General features: G+C 35.0%; 3 protein-coding genes across 3 annotated transcripts; all 3 read left to right on the plus strand.

The window, feature by feature from the left end:
* Positions 1 to 4,257: 4,257 nt before the first annotated feature.
* LOC127811264 (UDP-glycosyltransferase 75C1-like) lies at positions 4,258 to 5,541 on the plus strand. Its single transcript, XM_052350975.1, has one exon. It carries the CDS (start codon positions 4,258 to 4,260, stop codon positions 5,539 to 5,541), a length of 1,284 nt encoding a protein of 427 aa, XP_052206935.1.
* A 9,160-nt stretch (positions 5,542 to 14,701) lies between these two features.
* Positions 14,702 to 16,618, plus strand: LOC127812007 (UDP-glycosyltransferase 75C1-like). The gene has a single exon (XM_052352252.1). It carries the CDS (start codon positions 14,847 to 14,849, stop codon positions 16,212 to 16,214), a length of 1,368 nt encoding a protein of 455 aa, XP_052208212.1. The 5' UTR covers positions 14,702 to 14,846; the 3' UTR covers positions 16,215 to 16,618.
* A 2,458-nt stretch (positions 16,619 to 19,076) lies between these two features.
* Positions 19,077 to 24,731, plus strand: LOC127811669 (uncharacterized). Its single transcript, XM_052351750.1, has 8 exons — positions 19,077 to 20,060; positions 20,243 to 20,348; positions 20,467 to 20,580; positions 20,701 to 20,933; positions 21,102 to 21,213; positions 21,358 to 22,160; positions 24,143 to 24,241; positions 24,382 to 24,731. Exons 1-8 carry the CDS (start codon positions 19,197 to 19,199, stop codon positions 24,499 to 24,501), a joined length of 2,451 nt encoding a protein of 816 aa, XP_052207710.1. The 5' UTR covers positions 19,077 to 19,196; the 3' UTR covers positions 24,502 to 24,731.
* The last annotated feature ends 186 nt before the right edge of the window (positions 24,732 to 24,917 follow it).

Below are 24,917 nucleotides of genomic sequence, written 5' to 3' on the forward strand. Positions count from 1 at the left end.
CCCTTTCCATGGGGAGAAGAGATAATCTTCCCTAATAGAGATAATTCTTGAGATATTTAAAGATATCATTGGTTGACTTAATCTTCCTCTTTATCTCTTTCCAGTTCAAAATCATAATAAAGATTATAAAGATAAGCGGAGCTCTTAAGTCTTGACACGTGGCGATCGCATATTGGCCTTTACTGACACACACATGGCTCCGAGTTAATGGTAACCTCCCAGGGGTAGTACAGTAAAATTGTCCCCCTGTAAATATTCCCTCATCACTTGCCCCCCACTCCTTGAGCTGATCGAGCGAGGAGTTTGAGTAGCTGAAGGAGTAGTCATCATTGTTTTTCTGAGCCTCTGTAAAAAAGTTCTGCTAAAAATTTGGGTTAGCAGTCTCGGATGTTGAATTCGCTTCTTAAGTCTCCCGGTGCCTTTTCAGTCTTCCCATGCAAAGGGTGATTAGGTCGCTCGAGGTGATAGTGACGTTCGAGAATTTTCCTTATCTTCGAGGCCGCTGGCCGAGGCTGTGTGCCTTGTATTCGGGGGCCACTGGCCGAGGCTATAGTGGCCGAGGCCGCGTGCCTGATCTTCAGGGCCGTTTGGCCGAAGCTGCGGTGGCCGAGGCTGCGTGCCTCGTCTTCGGAGGCCGTTGGCTGAGGCTGTGGGGGCCGAAGCCGCTTGCCTTATCTTCGGGGCCGTTTGGCCGAAGCTGTGTTGGTCGAGGTTACGCGCCTTGCCTTCGGGGCTGTTGGCTGAGGGTATGGTCCCCTTTAGTCTTCGTTTGGCGAAGGTTCGTAGCCTCCGAACTGATGCCTTTTGGTCTTCATTTGGCGGAGGTTCGTAGCCTCCGAACTGGTGCCTTAATTAGTAGGGGTGGTCCCCTTTGGTCTTCATTTGGCGGAGGTTCGTAGCCTCCGAACTGATGCCTTTTGGTCTTCATTTGGTGGAGGTTCGTAGCCTCCGAACTGGTACCTTAATTAGTAGGGGTGGTCCCCTTTGGTCTTCATTTGGCGGAGGTTCGTAGCCTCCGAACTGATGCCTTTTGGTCTTCATTTGGTGGAGGTTCGTAGCCTCCGAACTGGTGCCTTAATTAGTAGGGGTGGTCCCTTTTGGTCTTCATTTGGCGGAGGTTCGTAGCCTCCGAACTGATGCCTTAATTAGTAGGGGTGGTCCCCTTTGGTCTTCATTTGGCGGAGGTTCGTAGCCTCCGAACTGGTACCTTAATTAGTAGGGGTGGTCCCCTTTGGTCTTCATTTGGCGGAGGTTCGTAGCCTCCGAACTGATGCCTTTTGGTCTTCATTTGGCGAAGGTTCGTAGCCTCCGAACTGGTGCCTTAATTAGTAGGGGTGGTCCCCTTTGGTCTTCATTTGGCGAAGGTTCGTAGCCTCCGAACTAGTGCCTTAATTAGTAGAGGTGGTCCCCTTTGGTTTTGAGTTGTCAGGAATTCGAGGATCATATGTGATCCTTTTGTCTCGAGTCGTTGGGAGCTCGAGGCCCCGCGAGGATCACATTTAATCCTTTTATCTTGAGTGTTCGAGGGTTCGAGGCCCCCCGATGATCACATCTGATCATTTATTTTTGAGTGTTTGGGGGTTCGGGGCCCCCCGAGGATCACATCTGATCCTTTGTTTTTGCGCTGTCGAGGCCTTTCGGACCCTCGGTCTTCGTGTGCACGTGCTGGCTTAGCTTTGTAGTTGATGACGAGATTTTAAAGAATATCCATATTTTATTTTCGCGGTTCGGCGAAATGCCTACGTCCGCAATTAGAAATAATGTTCATATTTTGTCTTCGCGGTTCGGTCTTGATGCCTACATCCGCCGTCAGAGATAATGTGTGTTCGAGGGTTCGGGGCCCTGCGAGGATCATATTTAATCCTTTCATCTTGAGTGTTTGGGGGTTCGAGGCCCCCCGAGGATCATATCTGATCCTTTGTTTTTCAGTGTTCGGGGGTTCGGGGCCCCCCAAGGATCACATTTGATCCTTTACTCTTGCGTTGCTGAGGCCTTTCGGACCTTCGATTTTCATGCGCACATAATGGCTTGGATTATAGTTGATGATCGAGATTTTAAAGAATATTTGATATTTTATTTTTGCGGTTCGACGAAATGCCTACGTCCGCAATTAAAGAATAATAACATTTTGTCTTCGCGGTTCGGCGCAACGCCTACATCTGCAATCAAAGAATAACAAATATTTTGTTTCCGCGGTTCGACGTAACGCCTACGTCCGCAATTAAAGAATAACAATATTTTGTTTTCGCGGTTCGGTGTAACGCCTACATCCGCAATTAAAGAGAGTATTTTATTTTTGCGGTTCGGCATAACGCCTACATCTGCAAGTATTCGGGGCGAGCCTTTCGTCTGTTAACGTTATTAATCCCGAACATTTTAACAGAATTAATTAAAATTCAAGTCATTGGAGCATATATATCAAGCAATTCAAATTAAAACCTTTTGCCTCTACCTATATAGCTAGCAATTTTCCAATAGATAGTAGTTAAAACACTAGAATGATAAAACAAGGGAAATAAGTTTTAACCAAAGCGACATTAACGGAGCTTCCGTCGCCGCCATTATCGCTGCTTGCTGCAGCCATCTCCTGGCTCATCCATGGCGACTTATGGGTATATACCTTTTTTCCAGAAAGCCTTCCCCTTTAATATTATAATATAACACCTTTTTTCTTACTTATTCTGCTAGGCTTCTATGAGGAGCTTTTCTCCAACATATATATATATATAATATGAATGTAAATGTGTATCATGTATGTATGTGCGTGTGATCCACAATAATGGCAGAATTACGCTTCTTTTATGTGATTGAACATATATATCCATATATATATATGAATATTTTGGCCTTCTCTTTCAATTATTTTTACATAAAACAATAATTGAAAAATAAAAACCGTAGGAGGCACAAAAAATATTAAAAGAGAAACAAGCGTACCCATGATGTAATCAGCAAATACGTGTAATTGAGTTGAATAGATTTCCTACGGCTTGAAATTGTACTTGAAAAACAGAAGGAAAAGACGAAGGCCCCACGGTGGGCACCAATGGATGATGCGGAGCCGATCACCCTCTTCTGTCTCGGATCAAGTACCTGCAAAAAGGGTGGGGACTCGCTCCCCGTGATCCCTCCGACGCTCAAGTCAGTTCATAGGGTTTTTGAGGAGTATAATAGTAATGGAAAAATAATATATGAGTCCCTTAGGAGTCAGATCCCCCTACCTGTAGAGGTTGCCCTCTATTTATAGATGTCCCGTGGCCTTTCCCTTAGGAGATAAGATATATTTCAAAATGAGAGGTTGATCTCCTTTCCATGGGGAGAAGAGATAATCTTCCCTAATAGAGATAATTCTTGAGATATTTAAAGATATCATTGGTTGACTTAATCTTCCTCTTTATCTCTTTCCAGTTCAAAATCATAATAAAGATTATAAAGATAAGCAGAGCTCTTAAGTCTTGACACGTGGCGATCGCATATTGGCCTTTACTGGCACACATGGCTCCGAGTTAATGGTAACCTCCCAGGGGTAGTACAGTAAAATTGTCCCCCTATAAATATTCCCTCATCAAATAGCAATAACATAAAAATTAAGTGTTTAATATAAATTACACTTTTAAGTCTTTATAATTTGTAAACGTATATAAAATAAGCTCTCAAAAAAATAACATATTTTAAAGGTTAAAATCTATTTTACCCATTCTAAAACTCACAACCCGTCTACATCTCATCCCTAAGTGAAAGGACAAGTTTGATGCGACTCAAAACCTGAACGTCTAACCCTTTAAATAAATACAGACAATTGTGTAATTTTATATGAAAATAGACTTGAAGCCACGACTTAGACCTAGCGTTATTCCAAGTTTTCAAGAGAAAAAATACAAGAATGTTTTTATTATATTAAAATTTTTAAAACTCATAAGATAGTATAAGAAAAATATAATTAAAATTACAGAATCAACAAAAAAAAAAATCTTTGTTATTTTTCAAAAAGTCAGCGTCTCTCAATTATTTTATCATAGTTTTGGTGTTTAGTGTAATTTAAGCACTTTGAAATGTCTGCGATTCTCTTTGAAAGTCAAACTATGAGCTCATGTTTTTCCATCAACGAAGGCAAATCAACGCATGAAGCGAACTGAAACGCGTCGTCTTCATCTTCTCCGGCGAGCTTCAAACTATGAATAGCCCCTCTTTTTAGTGTTCATTGCATCGAACCCAATATCCATAATCATCTCTTCTTTCAGTCATCAGCCAATCACGATGAACCCTCACATCCTCCACTTGACGTTTCCGGCGCAAGGCTCCATCAACCCCTCTCTCCAGTTCGCCATAAACCTCGCCAAAATGGGCGTCAAAGTCACAGTTCTGGGCAGCCTCTTCGCCCACCGCCGCATGTCCGAAGCCTGCTCCTCGGCCGATGGCTTGACCTTGCGCGCCTTCTCCGACGGCTACGACGACGGCTTCAAACTTAGCGACGGTGACCCCGAAAGGTTCTTGTCCCAGTTCGAAACCCGCGGCTCCGAAGCCCTGGCCGAAGTCATCGCCGCCAGTTCCGCCACCGGCAGTCCAGTGACAGCTCTCGTCTACACCATGAACATGTCTTGGGCAGTCAAAGTCGCGGATTCATTTCGAATACCGTCTGTAGTTCTCTGGATTCAACCGGCCACTGTTTTGGGCATCTACTTCTATTTCTTCCACGGCCATGGCGCAATTAGAGAACTTGGCAACTACCCTTCAAGCTCCGTTCAGTTACCAGGCCTCCCGAAGCTCAGTGGCCGGGACCTTCCATCCTTTCACGACCCTTCGAGCTTGGACTCAGTCACTTTTAGTTTCGCATTACAGCGATTCAAAGAGCAGATTGAAGCACTGGATGCCGATCCCAACCCAAAAATACTGGTGAACACTTTTGATAGATTGGAATCAGAGGCCTTGAGAGCCGTTCAAGGGCTTAACTTGGTGCCGATCGGACCATTAATCCCATCATCGTTCTTGAGCGGAAGAGAATCAAGAGGTCATCATCCCTCCGACACTTCATATCTTGATTGGTTGGACTTGAAGCCCGAGTCTACGGTTGTCTACGTCTCGTTCCGAACCATCGCAGTGGTATCAGAGAAGCAAATCGAGGAGATGGCAACTGGGTTGCTCTCAACCAATCGGCCATTTTTGTGGGCGACAAGAACTCCTGTAAGTCACAGAGAAGAGCTAGAAGAGAAGGGGATGATAGTGCCGTGGTGCTCCCAAACGGAGGTCCTTTCCAACCCGTCTCTGGGCTGTTTCGTGAGTCACTGTGGCTGGAATTCGACCCTGGAGAGCTTGGTCGCCTGCGTTCCGGTGGTGGGCGTGCCGCAGCTCACGGATCAGCCGACGATCGCGAAACTTGTGGAAGATGAATTTAAGACAGGGGTGAGGGCGAGAGCGAACGAAGATGGAGTATTTGAAGGTGCAGAGATCAAGAGGTGCGTGGAAATGGTTTTGGGAGGGGACGAGAAGGGGGGAGAACTGAAGCGGAATGCCGAGAAATGGAAGGCGGATCCTCGAGCTTGAATCTGAGAAATTTCTTCATCGGTCCACAGTAGTACAGATCCATCTCTATGGCCAGTAATTCTGTTTACGATTCATGAGTTCTTCAGGTCCTCTCTTCTTGTGTTTCTCTTTAGTACCTTTTAACAGTAATTTTGTGTTTTCATTCATGCATTTGTAAATGCGTTTGTAAAAGTCATTCCCATACCCAATTGTGATATATTTTTTGTTTCCTTTTACGATACTTAGTAGTTAACTTAAATTTATTATAGAAAGAGAGTGATGATAATAATAAAATGAGGCAAATTTGGGTTCATCATGTTGAATCTAAACCACCTAGCTAGCTAGCTAGCTAGGTTCATCTGCGATGAACCCAAATGGTCTAAGTTTATCATGGATGACTCCAACCTCATGGTGTTTATTTGCGATAAAACTCATCATAAAGAGAGATTTACAATTGTCGCTTGCATTCTTTGTTTTCGTTGCTGTGCGAATTATTTCAAATTTAAAACAATCATCTAGATTTAGAATCTAAAATGTTGGCACTGTCGTTTGTCATCTGTCACCAACTAAAAGAAAGAGAAACAAATAAGGAATTTGAAATGAGATAAATAAAAATAAAAAATAAAGAAAAAAGTCTTTAAATGTAAATGTATTTAAATATTTTTTTAGCTACGAGAGTTAACCATCTATTGAGAAATTACAACATAATATTAAATTTTAGTAGTACTTGTTGTATTTTTTCAAACCTCATAAATAGTTTTATAATAATAATAAATTTATGGGTTCCCACCCGACATTTTTCTTATACAAATGGTTGAGTATTGCTTCTTTTTTTTTTTCAACTCGAATTGATTTAAATTTATGGTGACGTGACAAATAAATTATTATATTTAAACTTGAGGATCAAATTCTCTACTATACTTTAATAAAGGTTAAATAAGTTGTTATATTTTTAAAATATTAAATAACCTACTATATTTTTAGACTCGAGAGTAGTTAACCATAGTCATTGATGTGATTTTAACACTTTTCTACTTTATGTTTTAATTCTATTAATGTAATCAATTATATTTTTAATAAAAAAAAACCCAACAATTACAAATACGTAAATCGAACTCTAAATCTAGATTTGCATAATTAGTTTCTGGATTTAGAATCTGATCATTTTTAAAGTTTAGCAACCAATTTCACCTCCATAAAGTATAATGATCAATTTAATTTTTAATATACGGTCATTCAATGTGTTAAAGAATAATTAACATATTAAATAAGTCATTTGACAAAATATTTATAAATTTTTATTTATTATATTATATTTATTTATAAACAAATATTATAAAATCTATAATATATCCACTCAAAGACGTTCGTTTTTTTATTTATAATTATAAATATAAATTAAAATTTTTAAATATGAGTAAGAATAAGTTTTTTCAATAATAACAAAATTTTAAAAATATGAATTTTGATTTCTTCCATCTTATAAATGTGATACCTTAAATATTAATTAGTATTGAAAAACCCTAACATTTGATAATTTTAAATAATTTTTTATGAATTTGTTAAGATATCAAATTTTTAAGACTATAATATAATTATTAAAAAAATTAATAATTAATTAATCACTACCTTTGATTTAATGCAAGTTTTTGAGAGAAAAAATTTACCATTGATTGACACTTAGCAAAATACTTTGTTTGACTATTATATTTTAATATTATATAAATATATATAATAAAGATATAAAGATAATATTTTAAATAAATAGACAATTTTCTATAACTTAATTAATAGTTTAAGTTGTCTATTAATATTTCTCATAAAACCCATGCAAAATTAATACAAATTTTAGAGGCAAAAAATAACTTGACAGATTTTTGGAGGGAACAAAAATTTGTAAATTATTATACTTTAATATAATAATTATATATTATTATATTATACAAATATAAGATTTTATTTAATAGATAATTTTTCGTGACTTAGTTAATACTTTAAGTGTCTATTCATATTTCTCATAAAGAATATTTATTTTTGATTGATTGACGGATTAACTGATGAGAAAATATTTATTTTTGATTAATTAATAGTATTGAAAAATTCATGCAAGTTTAATGCAAAATTTATATGTAAAAAATAGTTTGACAGATTTTTGGAGGGAAAAAATATTTGCATACTATTCTATAAATGAACAATTTTCTGTGACTTAATTAATAGTTTAAGTATCTATTTATATTTCTCATAAATAGTATTTATGTTTAATTGATTGACAGATTAATTAAATATTTAATATTCACATAATAATGTATTAGAAAATCTATTATTAGTATTGAAAAATTCGTGTATTTAAAATTTATATTATTAATTTTACAATAATTAGTACATATTATTTCAAAATAATTTAAATATTTAAATTATTAATGCAATAAATACTAAATGCAAATCATTAATACAAGTTTTGGAGAGAAATTTTATTCCTACTTATTATTTCAAAGCAATTGAAATATTCAAATTATTAATGCAAATTACAAAATGTAAATTACTAATGCAATAAGTATTAATTACAAATCATTAATGAAAATTTTGAGGGAAAATTTCTTTTTTCAAGACTATCATACTTTTAAATATATAAAGATATTTACATTATATTATATAAAGATAGAATTTTATATAAATGAATAATTTTCTATGACTTAATTAATAATTTAAGTGTCTATTCATATTCCTCATAAATAGTATTTATTTTTAATTAATTGACGGATTAATTAAATATTTAATATTCACATAATAATATATTGGAAAACCCATGATTAACATTGAAAAACTCGTGTATTTAAAATTCATTATTAATTTTACAATAATTAGTACACATTATTTCAAAATAATTGAAAGATTTAAATTATTAATACAAATTAAAAAATATAAATTATTAATGCAATAAGTACTAAATGCAAATCATTAATGCAAGTTTTGGAGGGAAATTTTATTACTATTTATTATTTCAAAGCAATTGAAATATTTAAATTATTAATGCAATAAATATTAATTACAAATCATTAATGCAAGTTTTGGGGAGAAATTTCTTTTTTCAAGACTATCCTACTTTTATATATATAAAGATATTTATATTATATTATATAAAGATAAAATTTTATATAAATGAATAATTTTTTGTGACTTAATTAATAATTTAAGTGTCTATTCATATTCCTCATAAATAATATTTATTTTTTATTGATTGACGAATTAATTAAATATTTAATATTCACATAATAATGTATTAGAAAATCTATGATTAGTATTGAAAAACTCATGTATTTAAAATTCATTATTAATTTTACAATAATTAGTACACATTACTTCAAAACAATTGAAAGATTTAAATTATTAATGGAAATTATAAAATGTAAATTATTAATGCAATAAGTACTAAATGTAAATCATTAATGTAAGTTTTGGGAGAAAATTTTATTACTACTTATTATTTCAAAGCAATTGAAAGATTTAAATTATTAATGCAAATTACAAAATGTAAATTATTAATGCAATAAATATTAATTACAAATCATTAATGCAAGTTTTGGGGGAAAATTTCTTTTTTCAATACTATCATACTTTTATATATATAAAGATAAAGATTTTATATAAATGAATAATTTTTTGTGACTTAATTAATAATTTAAGTATCTATTCATATTTCTCATAAATAGTATTTATTTTTTATTGATTGATGAATTAATTAAATATTTAATATTCACATAATAATGTATTAAAAAATCTATGATTAGCATTGAAAAACTCGTGTATTTAAAATTCATTATTAATTTTACAATAATTAGTATATATTATTTCAAAATAATTGAAAGATTTAAATTATTAATGCATATTACAAAATGTAAATTATTAATGCAATAAGTACTAAATGCAAATCATTAATGCAAGTTTTGGGGGTAAGTTTTATTACTACTTATTATTTCAAAGCAATTGAAATATTTAAATTATTAATATAATAAATATTAATTACAGATCATTAATGCAAGTTTTGGGAGAAAATTTATGTTTTCAAGATTATCTTGCTTTTATATATATAAAGAGGAAGTTTTATTACTACTTATTATTTCAAAATAATTGAAATATTTAAATTATTAATGCAATAAATATTAATTACAAATCATTAATGTAAGTTTTGAGGGAAAATTTCTTTTTTAAAGACTATCTTACTTTTATATATATATATAAAGATTTTGATATTTATGGTTCATTCTCAAAAAAACTCAATAAAATATATTTCATTCATAATTTTAAATTTTATGATGGTTGAAAGTCTTATCTGATCCTCTAATCCAAATTAAATTATTTTCTAAAGCGTTCATTTCCAATATGAGTTTAATAATTTAAGCTACATTTTCTTTGTTATTTTTAAATTATTTTTAGTTTTTAATTTTCTAAAATAATATAAATAATTTCTTAAAAAAATATTTTTGAAAACAAAAAATATATATATAAAGAAAACCCAGAACAACAAGGTATTTTCATCCAAAACAAACTCTAAACTCAAAACACATAAAACATATTTCATTTTCCATATTTTGATATTCTCTTCACTTTTTCCTTTCTTCCTTCTCTTCAAGCCATCACCGTCGCCCACCGCTTCCTTCTCTTTATCTCTTCAAGCCAGATTCGCCGGGCACCGATTCCTTCTCTTCTTCTCTTCAATCCATCACCACAGGCCACCGCTTCTTTCCCTTCCTATTTTCAAGCTAGATCCACCGCTACTACTTCATTCTCTTCATCTCTTCAAGGCCATCACTGCTACCGGCAAGATTCGTTGCCACTGTTTCCTTTTCTTCCTCTTTTCAAGGCTAGGTTCGTTGGCCACCATTTCCTTCTTTTCTTGTCTTCAAGGGAATCACCGTCCCTGGCCACGACGAAAGCAAACGACGACCGCTAACAAGGACCAGCCCCTCTCGGCCACGACTTCGTCATTCGTTGGTGTGCGTCGACCCACCAACTTCTCTGCCCAGATCGCCTATCTATTGTCAGATTCAAGTCATATGAGATGGAGGCTAAGGAAATTAAGAAGACAGGAAAAGAGGAAGAGAATAAGTTAGTGGGTTTATTATTATTATTATTATTATTATTATTATTATATGTATAATATATAATTTAATAAATAATATAATAATTATTGACGTTCGTAATTGATTAACCGTGATTTGTCGGCCCGCACTGGTTTAATGAATCTGAGAAAGAAGAAAATAGGTTGTCTGGTTTGGTTTGTTGATCCGCCGTCCGATCAACCCCTGCACAATACTCCGATGCCCAAGTAAGTAAGCGAATAAGTGGATGCAGAGTATCAGCAAATTGGTGGGGAAAAGCTTATCATGGCTCTGGGAAGAGCTAGCTGATTTATAAGAGGATGAGATGTCCTCCTGCATGTGATGTACGTCTGTAAGTGATGGGACATAATAACTTGCAGAGACGTTCATGCAATGGCAAGGTGGATTGATCTGTCATTAATGAGGATCGGATCTAAGGTGGGCACGCGAAAATTCAGAAGTAGTTGTAATGATGTTGTTGCCAAGAAACAGGATGAGACTGACATGGCCGATCAAATGGGCTGAGAGGATGGGGCCAAGTTGGCCCAGCTAGGACGGCTCCTAACCCATTGACATTCTCTGGCATTTGACTTTCTCTTTATGCGAGCTGATCGATTAGGCTAGCGAGCTTTAAGAGTCGCTGGAAACTCACTCATGTAAAGCCTATTTGGTCTCGCGATCTGAGCTCGGGCTTTAGCAACGTGCGAGCTTGCTTCGATAAACTCAGTTCAGGGTCTACTAGCCTTCATGCGATTGGGTTGGCCTACTCAGTCTAACTCAACCCATAAAGAGTAAAGCGAGAAATACCTGTAACAATAATAATAATAGGTATGTATGTGTATATATGTTAAATAATATATTTATTTTATTATTAAATTAGTAATTTAATAAATAATTTTTATTTTAATGCTTCTTATTTATAATCATAGATCTCATTTGCTATTTTTTTTCAAATTAATTAATTTATTTATTCAAAATTAAATAGTTTTAATTTTTTGAATAAAATACTAAATTCATTTAATAAAATATCATTAAAAATATTTTTAAAATTTTAAACGAAACCCGTTTTTTAATTTTCTATTTTGAAAAATAATTTTTCAAAATGACAAAGAAAATGCATTTTTAATTTTCTAAAAATAAACTATCAAAATAAAAAACTAAAACTAAATTCAAAATTCAAAAATAAAAATAACGTACCCTTAACATTTTCACGTTTCTTAATTTGAAACTTTTAAATCTCATTGGAAGTGGTAATATAATATAGTATTAGTAATGATTCTAAGTTAAGTTAGACGGGTACTTTTAACAATTTTATATAATACAACATTTTAGACTTTTAGAACACAATTAGGGTCTATTTCTTGCCCGTCACGCAGTTCAATTAATGTAATTAAAGGATCGCTATCATCTAAGAAAAAATTAACTTAGTGATAATGCTAAAAATATTACGCCAAAGTTTCCCATAATGTAACAAGCAAATTATATGTAATCACTCCCAATCAATATTGAGGAAACTATATTGATTTTAGTTTAAATTATAATTATATGATAAAATAGATTATAGAATTTATGTCTTTATCGTGAAGTCTTAGGTCACAATCACCCCCTTGGTGATAGTTAAGTCACACTTTCTCGGATCTTAATTTACCTAAATATGTATACCATAAGAATCGGATAAAAAAACAAAAAAGAACATAAGAATAATTGGGGAAAAACTTCGAATTTATATTTAGAATCAACTAAAAATAGAATGAAATGAATTAGAACTAAGGAGAATACCCTTATTCATAGATTTCAGACCCATGTTCAAAAGATAGATGTGCCTTCCCTTTCTTATTTATAGGGGTATAATTTATAAATTCAAACTTTCTATCTTTGTCTACATACAACTGGATAACTTTGTAATCTTCCAAAACTTGTGCCCATCACTCTATGCAATGTACATGAATACAAATATTTTGGCATGTTTTCTCAAATTAGGTCATGCTGACCTTTATGTGTTATGTAGTTTGCATCTTCGCAGCCCATCCAAACATGTTTCAATGACAATCTTATCGTGTCCCAATCAATTGAGTCATTCTTAGAATTATTGCCACATATTACTTGTGTGGTGCTTGCGTGGCAAAGCCTTTATACTCCATAAAAATGATAGTCTCCATTAAGTGACACAAGATAGGAAAACTATGGGCGAATCTAGGAATAGATATGGGGAGGGCTGCCTCCTAGATTCATGAGTATTTCAGCCCTTTCTCCTTCAAATTGGTCAAATCTGTCTTGCAGATTTGGGGGAAGATTGAATCTGAGAGGCTGCAGCCCGTGCCTATCCCCTAAATCCACCCTTAAGGAAAACTTTTAATTTACTAAAAATTAATAATTGAGTTGCAAAGTTGATAAATATATAAAACACTCTATTTATTATGTTTGATATTGAACTCATCTCAATACAGGTGCAAATCCAATACCAAACTGTGATTTGAACCACCTAGTTAAACAACAAAAATCAAGAACTAATCAATGAATTAGTTTGGTTTAAACCACCTAATATGTTCATAATTAATGATATACAATTTAAATATTGTTGATATGTGATCATTTTTTTTAATCTCTTATTAATCTTTTGCTTAACCAAAACAATTATAGAACTAATAGCAATAACTTAGAAATTAAGTGTTAAATATAAGTCACATTTTTAAGTCTTTATAATTTGTAAACATATATAAAATAGACTCTCAAAAATAATAATATAATTTAAAGGTTAAAATGTTATAAAATATTAAACTGAGGGTTACCTTGATTGCAGACATCATTCAGCTTGAATCTATCTCATCCATTCTAAAACGCATGACCCGTCTGTATCTCATACTTAAGTGAACAAACAAGTTTGACGCGACCCAAAACTTGAGGATCTGGCCCATTGGATAAACATAGACGATTGTGTAATCTTACACAGAAATAGATTTGAACCCACGACCTCGCGTTATCCCAAGTTCTCAAGTAAATGTGGTGAACTGTCTATACTACACTAATAGGATTATGAAATATTATTTTATGTCCAGATATTTAAAAAATAATAGAGAACTTTTCTTAATTTTATAATTTTACTTGTACTTTTTTCCTTATCAAGATTGTTAATATGATAAAAATATCCAAACAAAGAGAGACCAACTGTCGACGTTTAGAATTGATCGACCGTGATCCGTCGACCCACACTGATAAAACAAACGCGATTGCAAAGAGAAGAGACAAATAGCATCAATAGCAAATGATACGCAAGAGAGTTTTTTACGTGGTTCGACTAGAATGATGTCTACTCCACAACTGTTCTCTGATAATTTCGGTAGAGTAAAAGTATGTAATTGATCATGCCCATACAATGATTTTTGACCCATATTTATAGAGTGGGGTGTTTATAATTTGAATGACTTCTAATTATAGAAAGATAATATTATGGGGACAATTTGTCCTTATCAGTTCCACAAAATCGGGAATATATTTCATATTATCAGGGATTAGGTTTGTTTTTGATAAGGCAGATGAGCATCGCCTCTGATTATTACGTGATATTTTTGCCCTGAGAGTTGATCAAATTAGCCAGTGAGCTAAAGACATTGTTGGGAACTCGTTTACTCCTATGGTCTGAGCTTAGGTTTTAGCAATATACGACCTTGTTGAGGTGATTTTGGCCTTAAGCTCATTGGAATTTGAGAGACTGGGTCGACCTGCTCGATCGAATCCAACCCATAAAAAAAGATTCAAAAATTACCCATAACACCAACTAACAATTAAATTTTCTTTAAATTGTCATATAAGAAAAAAGATAATAAGATACAGAAAAGGGAGAAAATACAAGAATATTTTTATTATATTAAAATTTTTAACACTCATCAGATAGTATAAGAAAAATAAAATTGAAATTACAAAATCTACCAAAAAAAAAAAATCTTTGTTATTTTTCAAAAAGTCAGCGTCTCTCAATTATTTTATCATAGTTTTGGTGTTTCGTGTAATTTAAGCACTTTGAAATGTCTGCGATTCTCTTTGAAAGTCAAACCATGAGCTCATGTTTTTCCATCAACGAAGGCAAATCAACGCATGAAGCGAACTGAAACTCATCGTCTTCATCTTCTCCGGCGAGCTTCAAACTATAAATAGCCCCTCTTTTTAGTGTTCATTGCATCGAACCCAATATCCATAATCATCTCTTCTTTCAGTCATCAGCCAATCACGATGAACCCTCACATCCTCCACTTGACGTTTCCGGCGCAAGGCTCCATCAACCCATCTCTCCAGTTCGCCATAAACCTCGCCAAAATGGGCGTCAAAGTCACCGTTCTGGGCAGCCTCTTCGCCCACCGCTGCATGTCCGAAGCCTGCTCCTCCGCCGATGGCTTGAAATTGCGCGCCTTCTCCGACGGTTACGACGACGGCTTCAAACCTAGCGACGGCGACCACGAAAGGTTCTTCTCCCAGCTCGAAACCTGCGGCTCCGAAGCCTTGGCCGAAGTCATCGCCGCCAGTGCCGCCGCCGGCAGTCCGGTGACAGCTCTCGTCTACACCATGGGCATGTCATGGGCAGTCAAAGTCGCGGATTCGTTTCGAATACCGTCTGTAGTTCTCTGGATTCAACCGGCCACTGTTTTGGGTATCTACTTCTATTTCTTCCACGGCCATGGCGCAATTAGAGAACTTGGCAACGACCCTTCAAGCTCCGTTCAGTTACCAGGCCTCCCGAAGCTCAGTCACCGGGACCTGCCAACCCTTCTCGATCCTTCGAGCTTGGACTCAGCCACTTTTATTAGTTTCGCATTACAACGATTCAAAGAGCAGATTGAAGCACTGGATGCCGATCCCAACACAAAAATACTGGTGAACACTTTTGATCGATTGGAATCAGAGGCCTTGAGAGCCGTTCAAGGGCTTAACTTGGTGCCGATCGGACCATTAATCCCATCATCGTTCTTGCGCGGAAGAGAATCAAGAGGTCATCATCCCTCCGACACTTCATATCTTGAGTGGTTGGACTCGAAGCCCGAGGCTTCGGTTGTCTACGTCTCGTTCGGAACCGTCGCAGTGGTATCAGAGAAGCAAATCGAGGAGATGGCAACTGGGTTGCTCTCAACCCATCGGCCATTTTTGTGGGCGATAAAAACTCCTGTGAGTCACGGAGAAGAGCTAGAAGAGAAGGGGATGATAGTGCCGTGGTGCTCCCAAGCGGAGGTCCTTTCCCACCCGTCTCTGGGCTGTTTCGTGAGTCACTGCGGCTGGAATTCGACCCTGGAGAGCTTGGTCGCCGGCGTTCCGGTGGTGGGCTTGCCGCAGTTCACGGATCAGCCGACGAATGCGAAGCTTGTTGAAGATGAATTTAAGACGGGGGTGAGGGCGAGAGCGAACGAAGATGGAGTATTTGAAGGTGCAGAGATCAAGAGGTGTGTGGAAATGGTTTTGGGAAGGGGCGAGAAGGGGAAAGAACTGAAGCGGAATGCCGAGAAATGGAAGGCTCTGGCGAAAGAAGCCACCATGGAAGGCGGATCCTCGTACTTGAATCTGAGGAATTTCTTCATCGATGGGCTGCTTCAAGATCAAGTTACACAGTAGAAGAGATCCATCTCTTTGGCCACCAATTCTGTTTACGATTTATTTATTCAGTTCCTCTCATCTTCTTGTGTTTCTCTTCAGTTCCTATTAACAGTAAGTTTGTGTTTTTATTCATGCATTTGTAAATTAGTTTGTCAAAGTCATTCTGACACTCAGTTGTGATTTTCTTTTTTTGGTGCCACTCACTTGTGAACACAGATGTATTATAGGAAGAGTGAGAAGGGGATGATGATGATGATGATGATGATGAACTCAAGTCGAATTTGGGTTCATAGAGGTTAAGTCGAATTTGAGTTCACAGAGGTTTGTTTGGGATAAACCCAAACAATTTATTTTGCTTTTAAACTCGAGATTAGTTAAACCATATTAGACACTTTTCTATTTGAAAAGTGGGCCATGAAAAATAATTCTCACCTCCTCTAATTATAATTTTTTTTTTATAAAAATAGGACAAAACATGCTTCAATATATTATATCATAAAAAAATTCGTAAAAAATATTAAACAATCAAACATGTGAGTATGAAAATTTTTCTATTGATATGACATTTTTTATGAAAAATAATTCCAATCAAACACACTCTTATGGTGTATTTAATAGTATGAAAATTTCATAAAAAATGTCTCATCCAAAGAATTAAATTTTATCTTTATTGTTTGACACACTATATTTTTCATAGAATTGATGTGACATTTTTTATAAAAAATAATTACAATCAAACACATTCTTAGGGGGCGTTTGGTACGGGAGAAATTTTTAAATTCCTGTGAGTCATGATTACTGGAAATGTTCTTAGAAATTTTTAATTTCCATAATTTATGTAATTATATGTTTGGTCAGTTTAAACATTTCTAGAAATGTTAAGTATTCTTTTTTGAGAATTTTACATTGATATGTTTGGTTTAAATATAATATTATTGAGAATTTATGTTCTTTTTTCAAAACTACCCTTATTTGATTTTTTTTAAAATAATAAATTCCTTCTACTATATAAAATATTGAGATTCATAACATTTTTAAGAAATCAAAAAAATATCATTTTTTTACACATTATGTATATACGCGTTTATATATATATAATATATATACATAACATATATGTTTATATTTAATATATAATATATATTTATATAATTATAATATATATAAAATATGTTTGTATGAGATTATAAAAGGGTAAGGATTGTTTTAGTTTCTTTCTTTATTAAAAACATTCTAAGTTCATGGAAAATTTGGATTCTTAACCCTATCTATGAAAATCTTTTTATGAGAAAGTTGCTTAAAATCATTCCAGATAATCCTATTTCCCATAATTTTTTTTTATGAAAAAGTTATACCAAACATGAAAATATAGATTCTCAATCTAACATTCGTAGGAATCTTAAAATTTCTGTTGTATCAAATGCCTCATTTATGGTGTATTTGATAGCATGAAAATTTCATAAAAAATGTCTCATCCAAATAATTAGATTCTATTTTTGTTATTTGACACACTACATTTTTCATGGGATTGATGTGACATTTTTTATGAAAAACAATTCCAATCAAACACATTCTTAGGGTATATTAAGGTGTATTTGATAGTATGAAAATTTCATAGAAAATGTCTCGTCTAAATAATTAGATTCAATATTTGTTGTTTGATACGCTACATTTTTCATGAAATTAAATTTCATAGTGCAACTATTAAAGCATCATTTGACCTATTTTTCATGAAAAATTCCATCCGAGGAGGTGGTTTTTATTTTTCATAGAAGTTGAAAAATATTTTTTTTTTCTAACTAAATACTATCAAATAAAAATCACCCCCTAAAATCAATTTTCCATAGAAAATAAGTCCAAACATGTTTTAAAGGGTTGTATCATAGAATTCAATTCCATAGAAAATGCAATATGTCAAACAACAAAGATAAAATTCAATTCATTAGATGTGACATTGTTTATAAAATTTTTATGTTATCAAATACACCATTAATGTAATAAATTATATTCTTAGGGGGCGTTTGTTAAAATGAACAAGATAAGGTGAACTCCAAACCTAGATTTGCATGCATTCATGGATTTAGAATTTGATTATTTTAAAAGTATGACGATCAATTTCACCTTCAATCTAAATTGCTTATTTAACACTCTTTAAAGTACAATGATTAATTTAATTTTTCAATTAAAATATATTAATTTATTTGACACTTTACTCTTAAATTTAATGAAAATGCTATTTGGATATTCACTTGTAATGCTTGTGTATTTATATGTTATATTTTATGTCATATTAATATAAATATATAACACATTAATATATGAGTATTACAAATAGGCTAGGTTGTATAGAAGTGAGAAACATATATGATACAAAATAAAAATAGGGAAACAATATTTAAAAAAAATAAGAAATGAAAATGTTAGGAAATGCATAAATAAAAAAATATAAAAAGTTTTTTTGTAAATATTATATAATTATATAATATAAGATAAATTTTTCAAAAAAAAAAAAAATTCTATCTCTAACTTCTTTATAGATTGAACGTGTTTTCGAAATTTTTCTAATATTACAAATAGTCCCGAAATGTTTCTAAAATTGCCAAAATGACCCATAAATGTTTTTTTTTTTTTTTTGTACTTCTCGATATTTTGGTTAAGGAAACGTTTCAGAAATAGTAAAACAGCACTTCCCAAGGGTTTTTGTGCATCATATAGCAAATAAGTATCTAAATAAGATTTCTATAAAATTAATTAAATTGGGCTAGTTTTTCATTCGATTGTGGGCCGATAAGAGCGACATTGAGGCCCATAAGCCACAAGGCCCATTATAGTTTCCCGCCAAAATGTGATCATTTCCCGCCATTGCCAAGAGTACTTTTTTCCTCCCGCCATCTGCTCTCTGTCTCTGCCTCTGTCTCTACCATCTCTCTCTCTCTCTCTCTCTCCCTGAATCATCGAAACCCTAGTACCGGAGCTCCGAATCCAGAAACAAGGCCAGCAATGGAGTCAGATATTCGAACCAGAAAGCGAAAGAGAAATGGACCAGCCTCCATCTCCTGCGGCCCATTCGCGGGCATCTTCACGCGAAGCCGGTCTCAGATATACGTTCACTGCCACCGATCCGGCAGAGAACGTGCCGACGACCCCCAAAGCCGTCTCAAGCTCCACTCGTCTCAACAGCCGACCACAAAGCGCAGCCGATCGTTGAGCCGGCACCATGGTCAACAACAACACGACGTTTCTTCTGATGCGGCGAATAACTCTCTTGCCTCCATCAAGGACCTTCGAGCTAGGAGGGTTTTCTCTCCGGCGTCAATTACCGAAGAGGGTTGTGGTTTTAGCGGTGGTATCGCGGACTTTGATCTGGGAAAGCAGTCCAAAGTGAAGAGTTCCAAACTTGTAGAGTCTGACTTGGGGTTCCGTTGTCTATCCGAGGATTCGAGCAGTGAAAATCGTAGTTTGCAACCGGAAATCGGTCATTGTTATGCTGATGGAGCATCCGAGGGTGGTGGAGAACCGGTGCAGAATGGACCTAATTACAAATTGAAAGAGGGAATTAATTGCAGAGAGGAAGGTGTTGATCTTGCAAACCCTAATTTGTCAGAGAAAAGGGGAGAAGGTGGAGTATGCGATGCGGAGCAGAGAGATGACAATGGCAGGGTTCTGAGTTTGACGGAAGAGTGCATTCATACGACACCAGTTGATGCCGTTATATCCAATGGGAAATCGATAGATGATAGTAGGCCAAGTGAGAACAAGAACTGGAGCATTTCGAATGGAACTGTTTGCCCTAAAGATGATTGTTGGTTGGGAATCAGTGGCAGTGTTATGCGGAGAAAGGGTTCCATCCCCAGGAATAAAATGGTAAGCATGCAAATCAACGGAGTTCTCGATTCTCATACTTTACTTGAATAAGACTACTAGTGGCTCATACCATATCTAGCACGCGATAAGAGCTTTTGCCTGTATATATATGTTTTCTAGGAGATATAATAGATATCTTTGCTAATTGAAATCAAGTGAGTTGCCTCTTTGATTATGTGTAGGTTCTAAATTCATGTAGTCGACGACAGAAGGTATTCAAAACTCCAGGCTCATTCAGCTTTAGAAGGTTGTTGCCTTTTCTGACGGAAATTGCAAAAGATGATCCTTGTAATTGCCCCGATCCTCCCTATCTGGTTTGCTTATTTTTCCCCAAGGACTTGTGGGCATGAAAATGTTTTGATCGTTTAAACTGCAATAAAGCTAATTATGTCATCTTCCCTCCTAGGTGTTTCAATGATAGAGAAACGTACTTTAGGAGTTTCTTGCAAGGATCCAAGCTTAAATGGGGCGGAGGATAAATACTCGTTGATCATGGGCAAATGTAAAGATGAAGATGGAGGTGCATACTCTAGTAACAGAAAGCCATTGGAGAATGTTGAAAAAAAAAAGAAGCAATCTAATACTGAATTGTTTTGTAAAGTTCAGGATTTGAGCAATCGAAATCTGTCTGAAACTGCAGGGAACAGTCAATTGCTTAATATGGGTCATGGAAGCAATGAAGATGGTCACCTTTCAAATGGAGTTGGTGAATTGACTGCAGATAATGTTCAAATGACCCCGCCAGATGTTGACATCTTCAGTAAACCTGAGATTATTGAAAAAAGTGAAAACGAGGAAGACATCGATTTAAAGGCTAACGTTCATACTTTTAGGAAGTCAATGGAGAGTAGCAGCAGCATTAAAAGTAAACCAGTGAGAACTTATCCCCTTAATTTTAACTATGTGCAGCTTAGTAAATATTTATCTATTTTCCTCTTGTTTCTGATTAATTCACGTTTGGAGAATTTCTTTCTGCTCACTATATGATGTGACCTGAAACGATCACTTTCTAAACCAGTTGACATTACAATTTTGTCATAGATTCTTAATTCATTTTCACGGAAGAAGGTCTTCAAGGCTCCAGGCTCATTCAGCTACAGAAGATTGCTTCCATTTCTGAATGATATAGGAAACGATTCCGACAATTCCATTGGTGCTCTTTAATCTATATCTACCTTCTCTTTTCTGGTTTCTCATTTTAAAGAGTATTATAGAGGCTGCAGATTAATCTGTTAACATGTAGTTGTAATGATCAGAAGTTGACCTTGTTTGTTCTAATTTTTTTTTTCTCTTGTAGGTGCCTCCAAATGTACTCCAAAAGTTGAGAGTAACCCAAAGGAACACTTACCTGTTTTGGCTTCACACCTCCAAGAAGTCCCCATTGATGCACCTACAACAGACGGTTCCTCCATGGAGTATCACACTGGTGATTCAGGGCTGATCCCTCCTGCTGAAAAGTTGACTTCCAGCAATGGTTCATTTGATAATGAGGTCATGCTCAAATCTGCTGAAAACATTATTGAGCCTGAGATGCCATTTGATTCTCAAAAGGAGTGCATAACTGAAACTGAGCAGGTTACATTACTCAACTCCAGAAACGGGGAGCCTGCCACCTCCGGGGACATACCTTCCAATCCTGAAATGGAGTCTACAATTAAGCCACTATACGTCCCCTGCAATTGTGAAACTTTGGATGGAGATGGTACATTGGATTTCTCTCATTGTGTATCCATTGCTACTCAAGAGTTCCACACAGTATTGCAGAGGGAACATTCTAAAAATCAACAGGCACTTGAATCAGAAAACTTGCATCAAAATTCATCTAAACTTGAAGGATCTATTTCTTCAGGGATTCCTAGTGATGGTCTTATGAAGGGGATTCTCAGGAGAAATCCACGAGGATGTAGAGGGCTTTGTAATTGTCTGAACTGTGCTTCATTTCGCCTCCACGCAGATAGGGCATTTGAGTTCTCGAGAAATCAGATGCAAGATGCTGAGGAGATAGCTTTGGAGTTGATTCAGGAACTATCTTATCTTCGAAATATGTTGGAAAAATCCACTGTTGATGCCACTGGTCATGCCATTGTCCATGTCAATCAGGTAACCTGGAACAAAAGATAAACTTCCCCTCCTTTTGCTGGTCCTTCATTTACATGTCTAATTACAAACACCTTTTGTCCTTTTCCTAGTAACTAGAGGATCTATGAATTGATTGTTTTTTATTTGGCCCATAACATGCTATTAATGGCTTTCGCTTTACCTCAAAAAATGCAGAATACTGGTCAAAGAAAGGGGTTGAGTTGCTATTTACTGACCTTACTATTTTTTAGTTCATATGTTCACATGTTAATTGTTACGGCCCTTGAGATTCATATTGGGTAAATGATCCTTGTGTTTCTTTTGGTCTCTCAAGTACATATATATGTGTGTGCGTGTATTTGATGCCAAATATCATGTTCTGATCTATTTTTTCTTTGATTTCCAAACAGGCTGAAATAAATCTGTTCACGTCTGGGCAAGTCATCTGCATACCGTAACCGAATATGATTTTATGTTTCCACTATTCCCTTCCATTTGATTTAATGCAATGGCTAGCCTAAGAAAATTGTAATTTTCAAGGACAGGACTTAAAGTTCATAACAAACATGTACAAAATTTTCCTGCAGTGAGGAAGCCTGTGTTTATGTTTCTGCATAATGGTCAGAATATCTAGTTGTCCATACACATGATTTGGGTTCCATTTGAAACTAATTTGTTGCATGTGCCTCTGGTAGTTTCGTCATGGTCCTAGAAATGTGTTAAGAACAAATCATTGCATCTGTAGATTGTTTCTCGAAAGAGATACTATCCTCACGACTAAAAGAAATCAAGCATGTAATATACTCTTGGTAGCTGAAAAACTATCCAACTTGACCTAATGACCCTTGATCCAAATTAATCTGTTAGATTTTATGATTTTATGTTTCCACTTTTCCCTTCCATTTGATTTAATGCAATGGCTAGCCTAAGAAAATTGTAATTTTCAAGGACGGGACTTAAAAGTTCATAATGTACATGTACAAAATTTTCCTGCAGTGAAGAAGCCTGTGTTTATGTTTCTGCATAATGGTCAGAATATCTAGTTGTCCATACACATGATTTGGGTTCCATTTGAAACTAACTTGTTGCATGTGCCTCTGGTAGTTTCGTCATAGTCCTAGAAATGTGTTGAGAACAAATCATAGCATCTGTAGATTGTTTCTCGAAAGAGATACTATCCTCACGGCTAAAAGAAATAAAGCATGTAATATACTCTTGGTAGCAGAAAAACTATCCAACTTGACCTAATGACCCTTGATCCAAATTAATCTGTTAGATACTTATTTCAGGCTTTTCAGGAAGACTCTTTACTCTTACATATGCATGCCAGGCTTCTAAAAAGGAAACTCCAAATGAATTTTTAGGATGACTGTTGACATCAAGTTTCAATTTCATCTACTAGTTAACTTACAGCTCCTTTCTTTGACCTTGGAATTGTGTCAGAAAGAACATGATAAAGTAGTGTCTTGTGTGTTAGAGAGACAGTTGGACAATGGAAAAACTTCTATACTATCAAAAAGAAGAAACAGGGGGAGGGGGGAATTATGCCAAAAAATTTGGGTCATCCCAACTTGAATGTTAATAAACACTACTACTTTTATCTCTATCACATACAACTGTAGATAGACTGGGGATATCATTGTATTTGTAGTGTTTTTCCCCTCTGAAATTGAATATAGTGGTTTATTCATGATGTCTCATTGCCCTTGAGTACTGGCGTTTTGGTCTATGACCTGCTATAATTGTGTGGTGGATAGATGCAAATAGATATCCTGAAGTGCTAGAACGCATTATGAATATTGAGTTCAGGTTAACAATTTTGGTTATTAGAGCTCTGAGTTATGGGTCGTGATATCAGTTCAAGAGCTCTTTTCACCACTAAATCTTTATCTCCTGAAAGAGCTAGAGCTTCCAATTTCTTGTCTTTGTGAAATTCAACCTGTTTGAAGTCAAATAGAACTTGTGTACGTTACTAATTTACTTGTCTGCTGTTTTAACTTCAGGTGAAGGAAGCTTCCACAAGAGCTCTCAACGCTCAGGAATTAGCAAAAGATCGCCTTGGCCAAATGAACTTAGATCTTAGTATTCATTCCAGAAGCATGGTAAGTGATGGTAAATGCTGTTTCATATCATTTGATTGTATTCATCAGTAAGATTTTGTTCTTGAAGTTTTCTGCTTATATCAATTAACATTGTAGTTCTATAGTCCAACACACTGAGTTCATCTTATTATCTCTGACAGCTCTTGCAGCGGCCAAGAGTGAAGTTCGCTAATTATGTTGAAGAAGTAGTTATTTCCAAGGCAGACCTGCAAATGGTGGAGAAGAATGAAAAAGTAGACAGTAGAAAATTTGCTGAATGATTGTAATTGGTCTCTGTGAAATGTTTTGTTTTGTTGTAAGGTGTCTGTTGAAGTATCAGCAGATAATACCTTATCTTGTTCAAGGATAAGTTGGTCTTGCTTGCAGAGTGCATTGTGGAATTAAAAATATGCTTTCTTTGGGGTGATGCTCAGGATTGAGTAGGTTTACAGTTGTATTATATGAAATTACAATCTTCAGGCTGTTAAGAGACGATGAACTAAGACATAAATGCCTTATTGTGAATGGATGTTAGATATACAAACAGCTATAAATGCCTGGCTACTTGACCTGGAAGAGGAATTGTAAATGACAGAATGTTTCTTTAGTTTTATCAAGGGAAGAAAAATCAAGGTACTAACTGCACCCTATGTATTACCTTATGGAAAACCGCTTCCAATGTCAATTTGTTTGAATG

Source organism: Diospyros lotus, chromosome 10 (assembly GCF_014633365.1).
Source record: "Diospyros lotus cultivar Yz01 chromosome 10, ASM1463336v1, whole genome shotgun sequence".
Classification (NCBI taxonomy): domain Eukaryota; kingdom Viridiplantae; phylum Streptophyta; class Magnoliopsida; order Ericales; family Ebenaceae; genus Diospyros; species Diospyros lotus.

Excerpts from the sequence above, each read along its gene's own strand:
- LOC127811669 (XM_052351750.1), top strand. The coding sequence starts at position 19,197 with ATGGAGTCAGATATTCGAACCAGAAAGCGAAAGAGAAATGGACCAGCC. Across the intron at positions 20,061-20,242 it reads CCATCCCCAGGAATAAAATG|GTTCTAAATTCATGTAGTCG; the intron begins GTAAGCATGCAA and ends GATTATGTGTAG. Across the intron at positions 20,934-21,101 it reads GCAGCATTAAAAGTAAACCA|ATTCTTAATTCATTTTCACG; the intron begins GTGAGAACTTAT and ends ATTTTGTCATAG.
- LOC127811264 (XM_052350975.1), top strand. The coding sequence starts at position 4,258 with ATGAACCCTCACATCCTCCACTTGACGTTTCCGGCGCAAGGCTCCATC.
- LOC127812007 (XM_052352252.1), top strand. The coding sequence starts at position 14,847 with ATGAACCCTCACATCCTCCACTTGACGTTTCCGGCGCAAGGCTCCATC.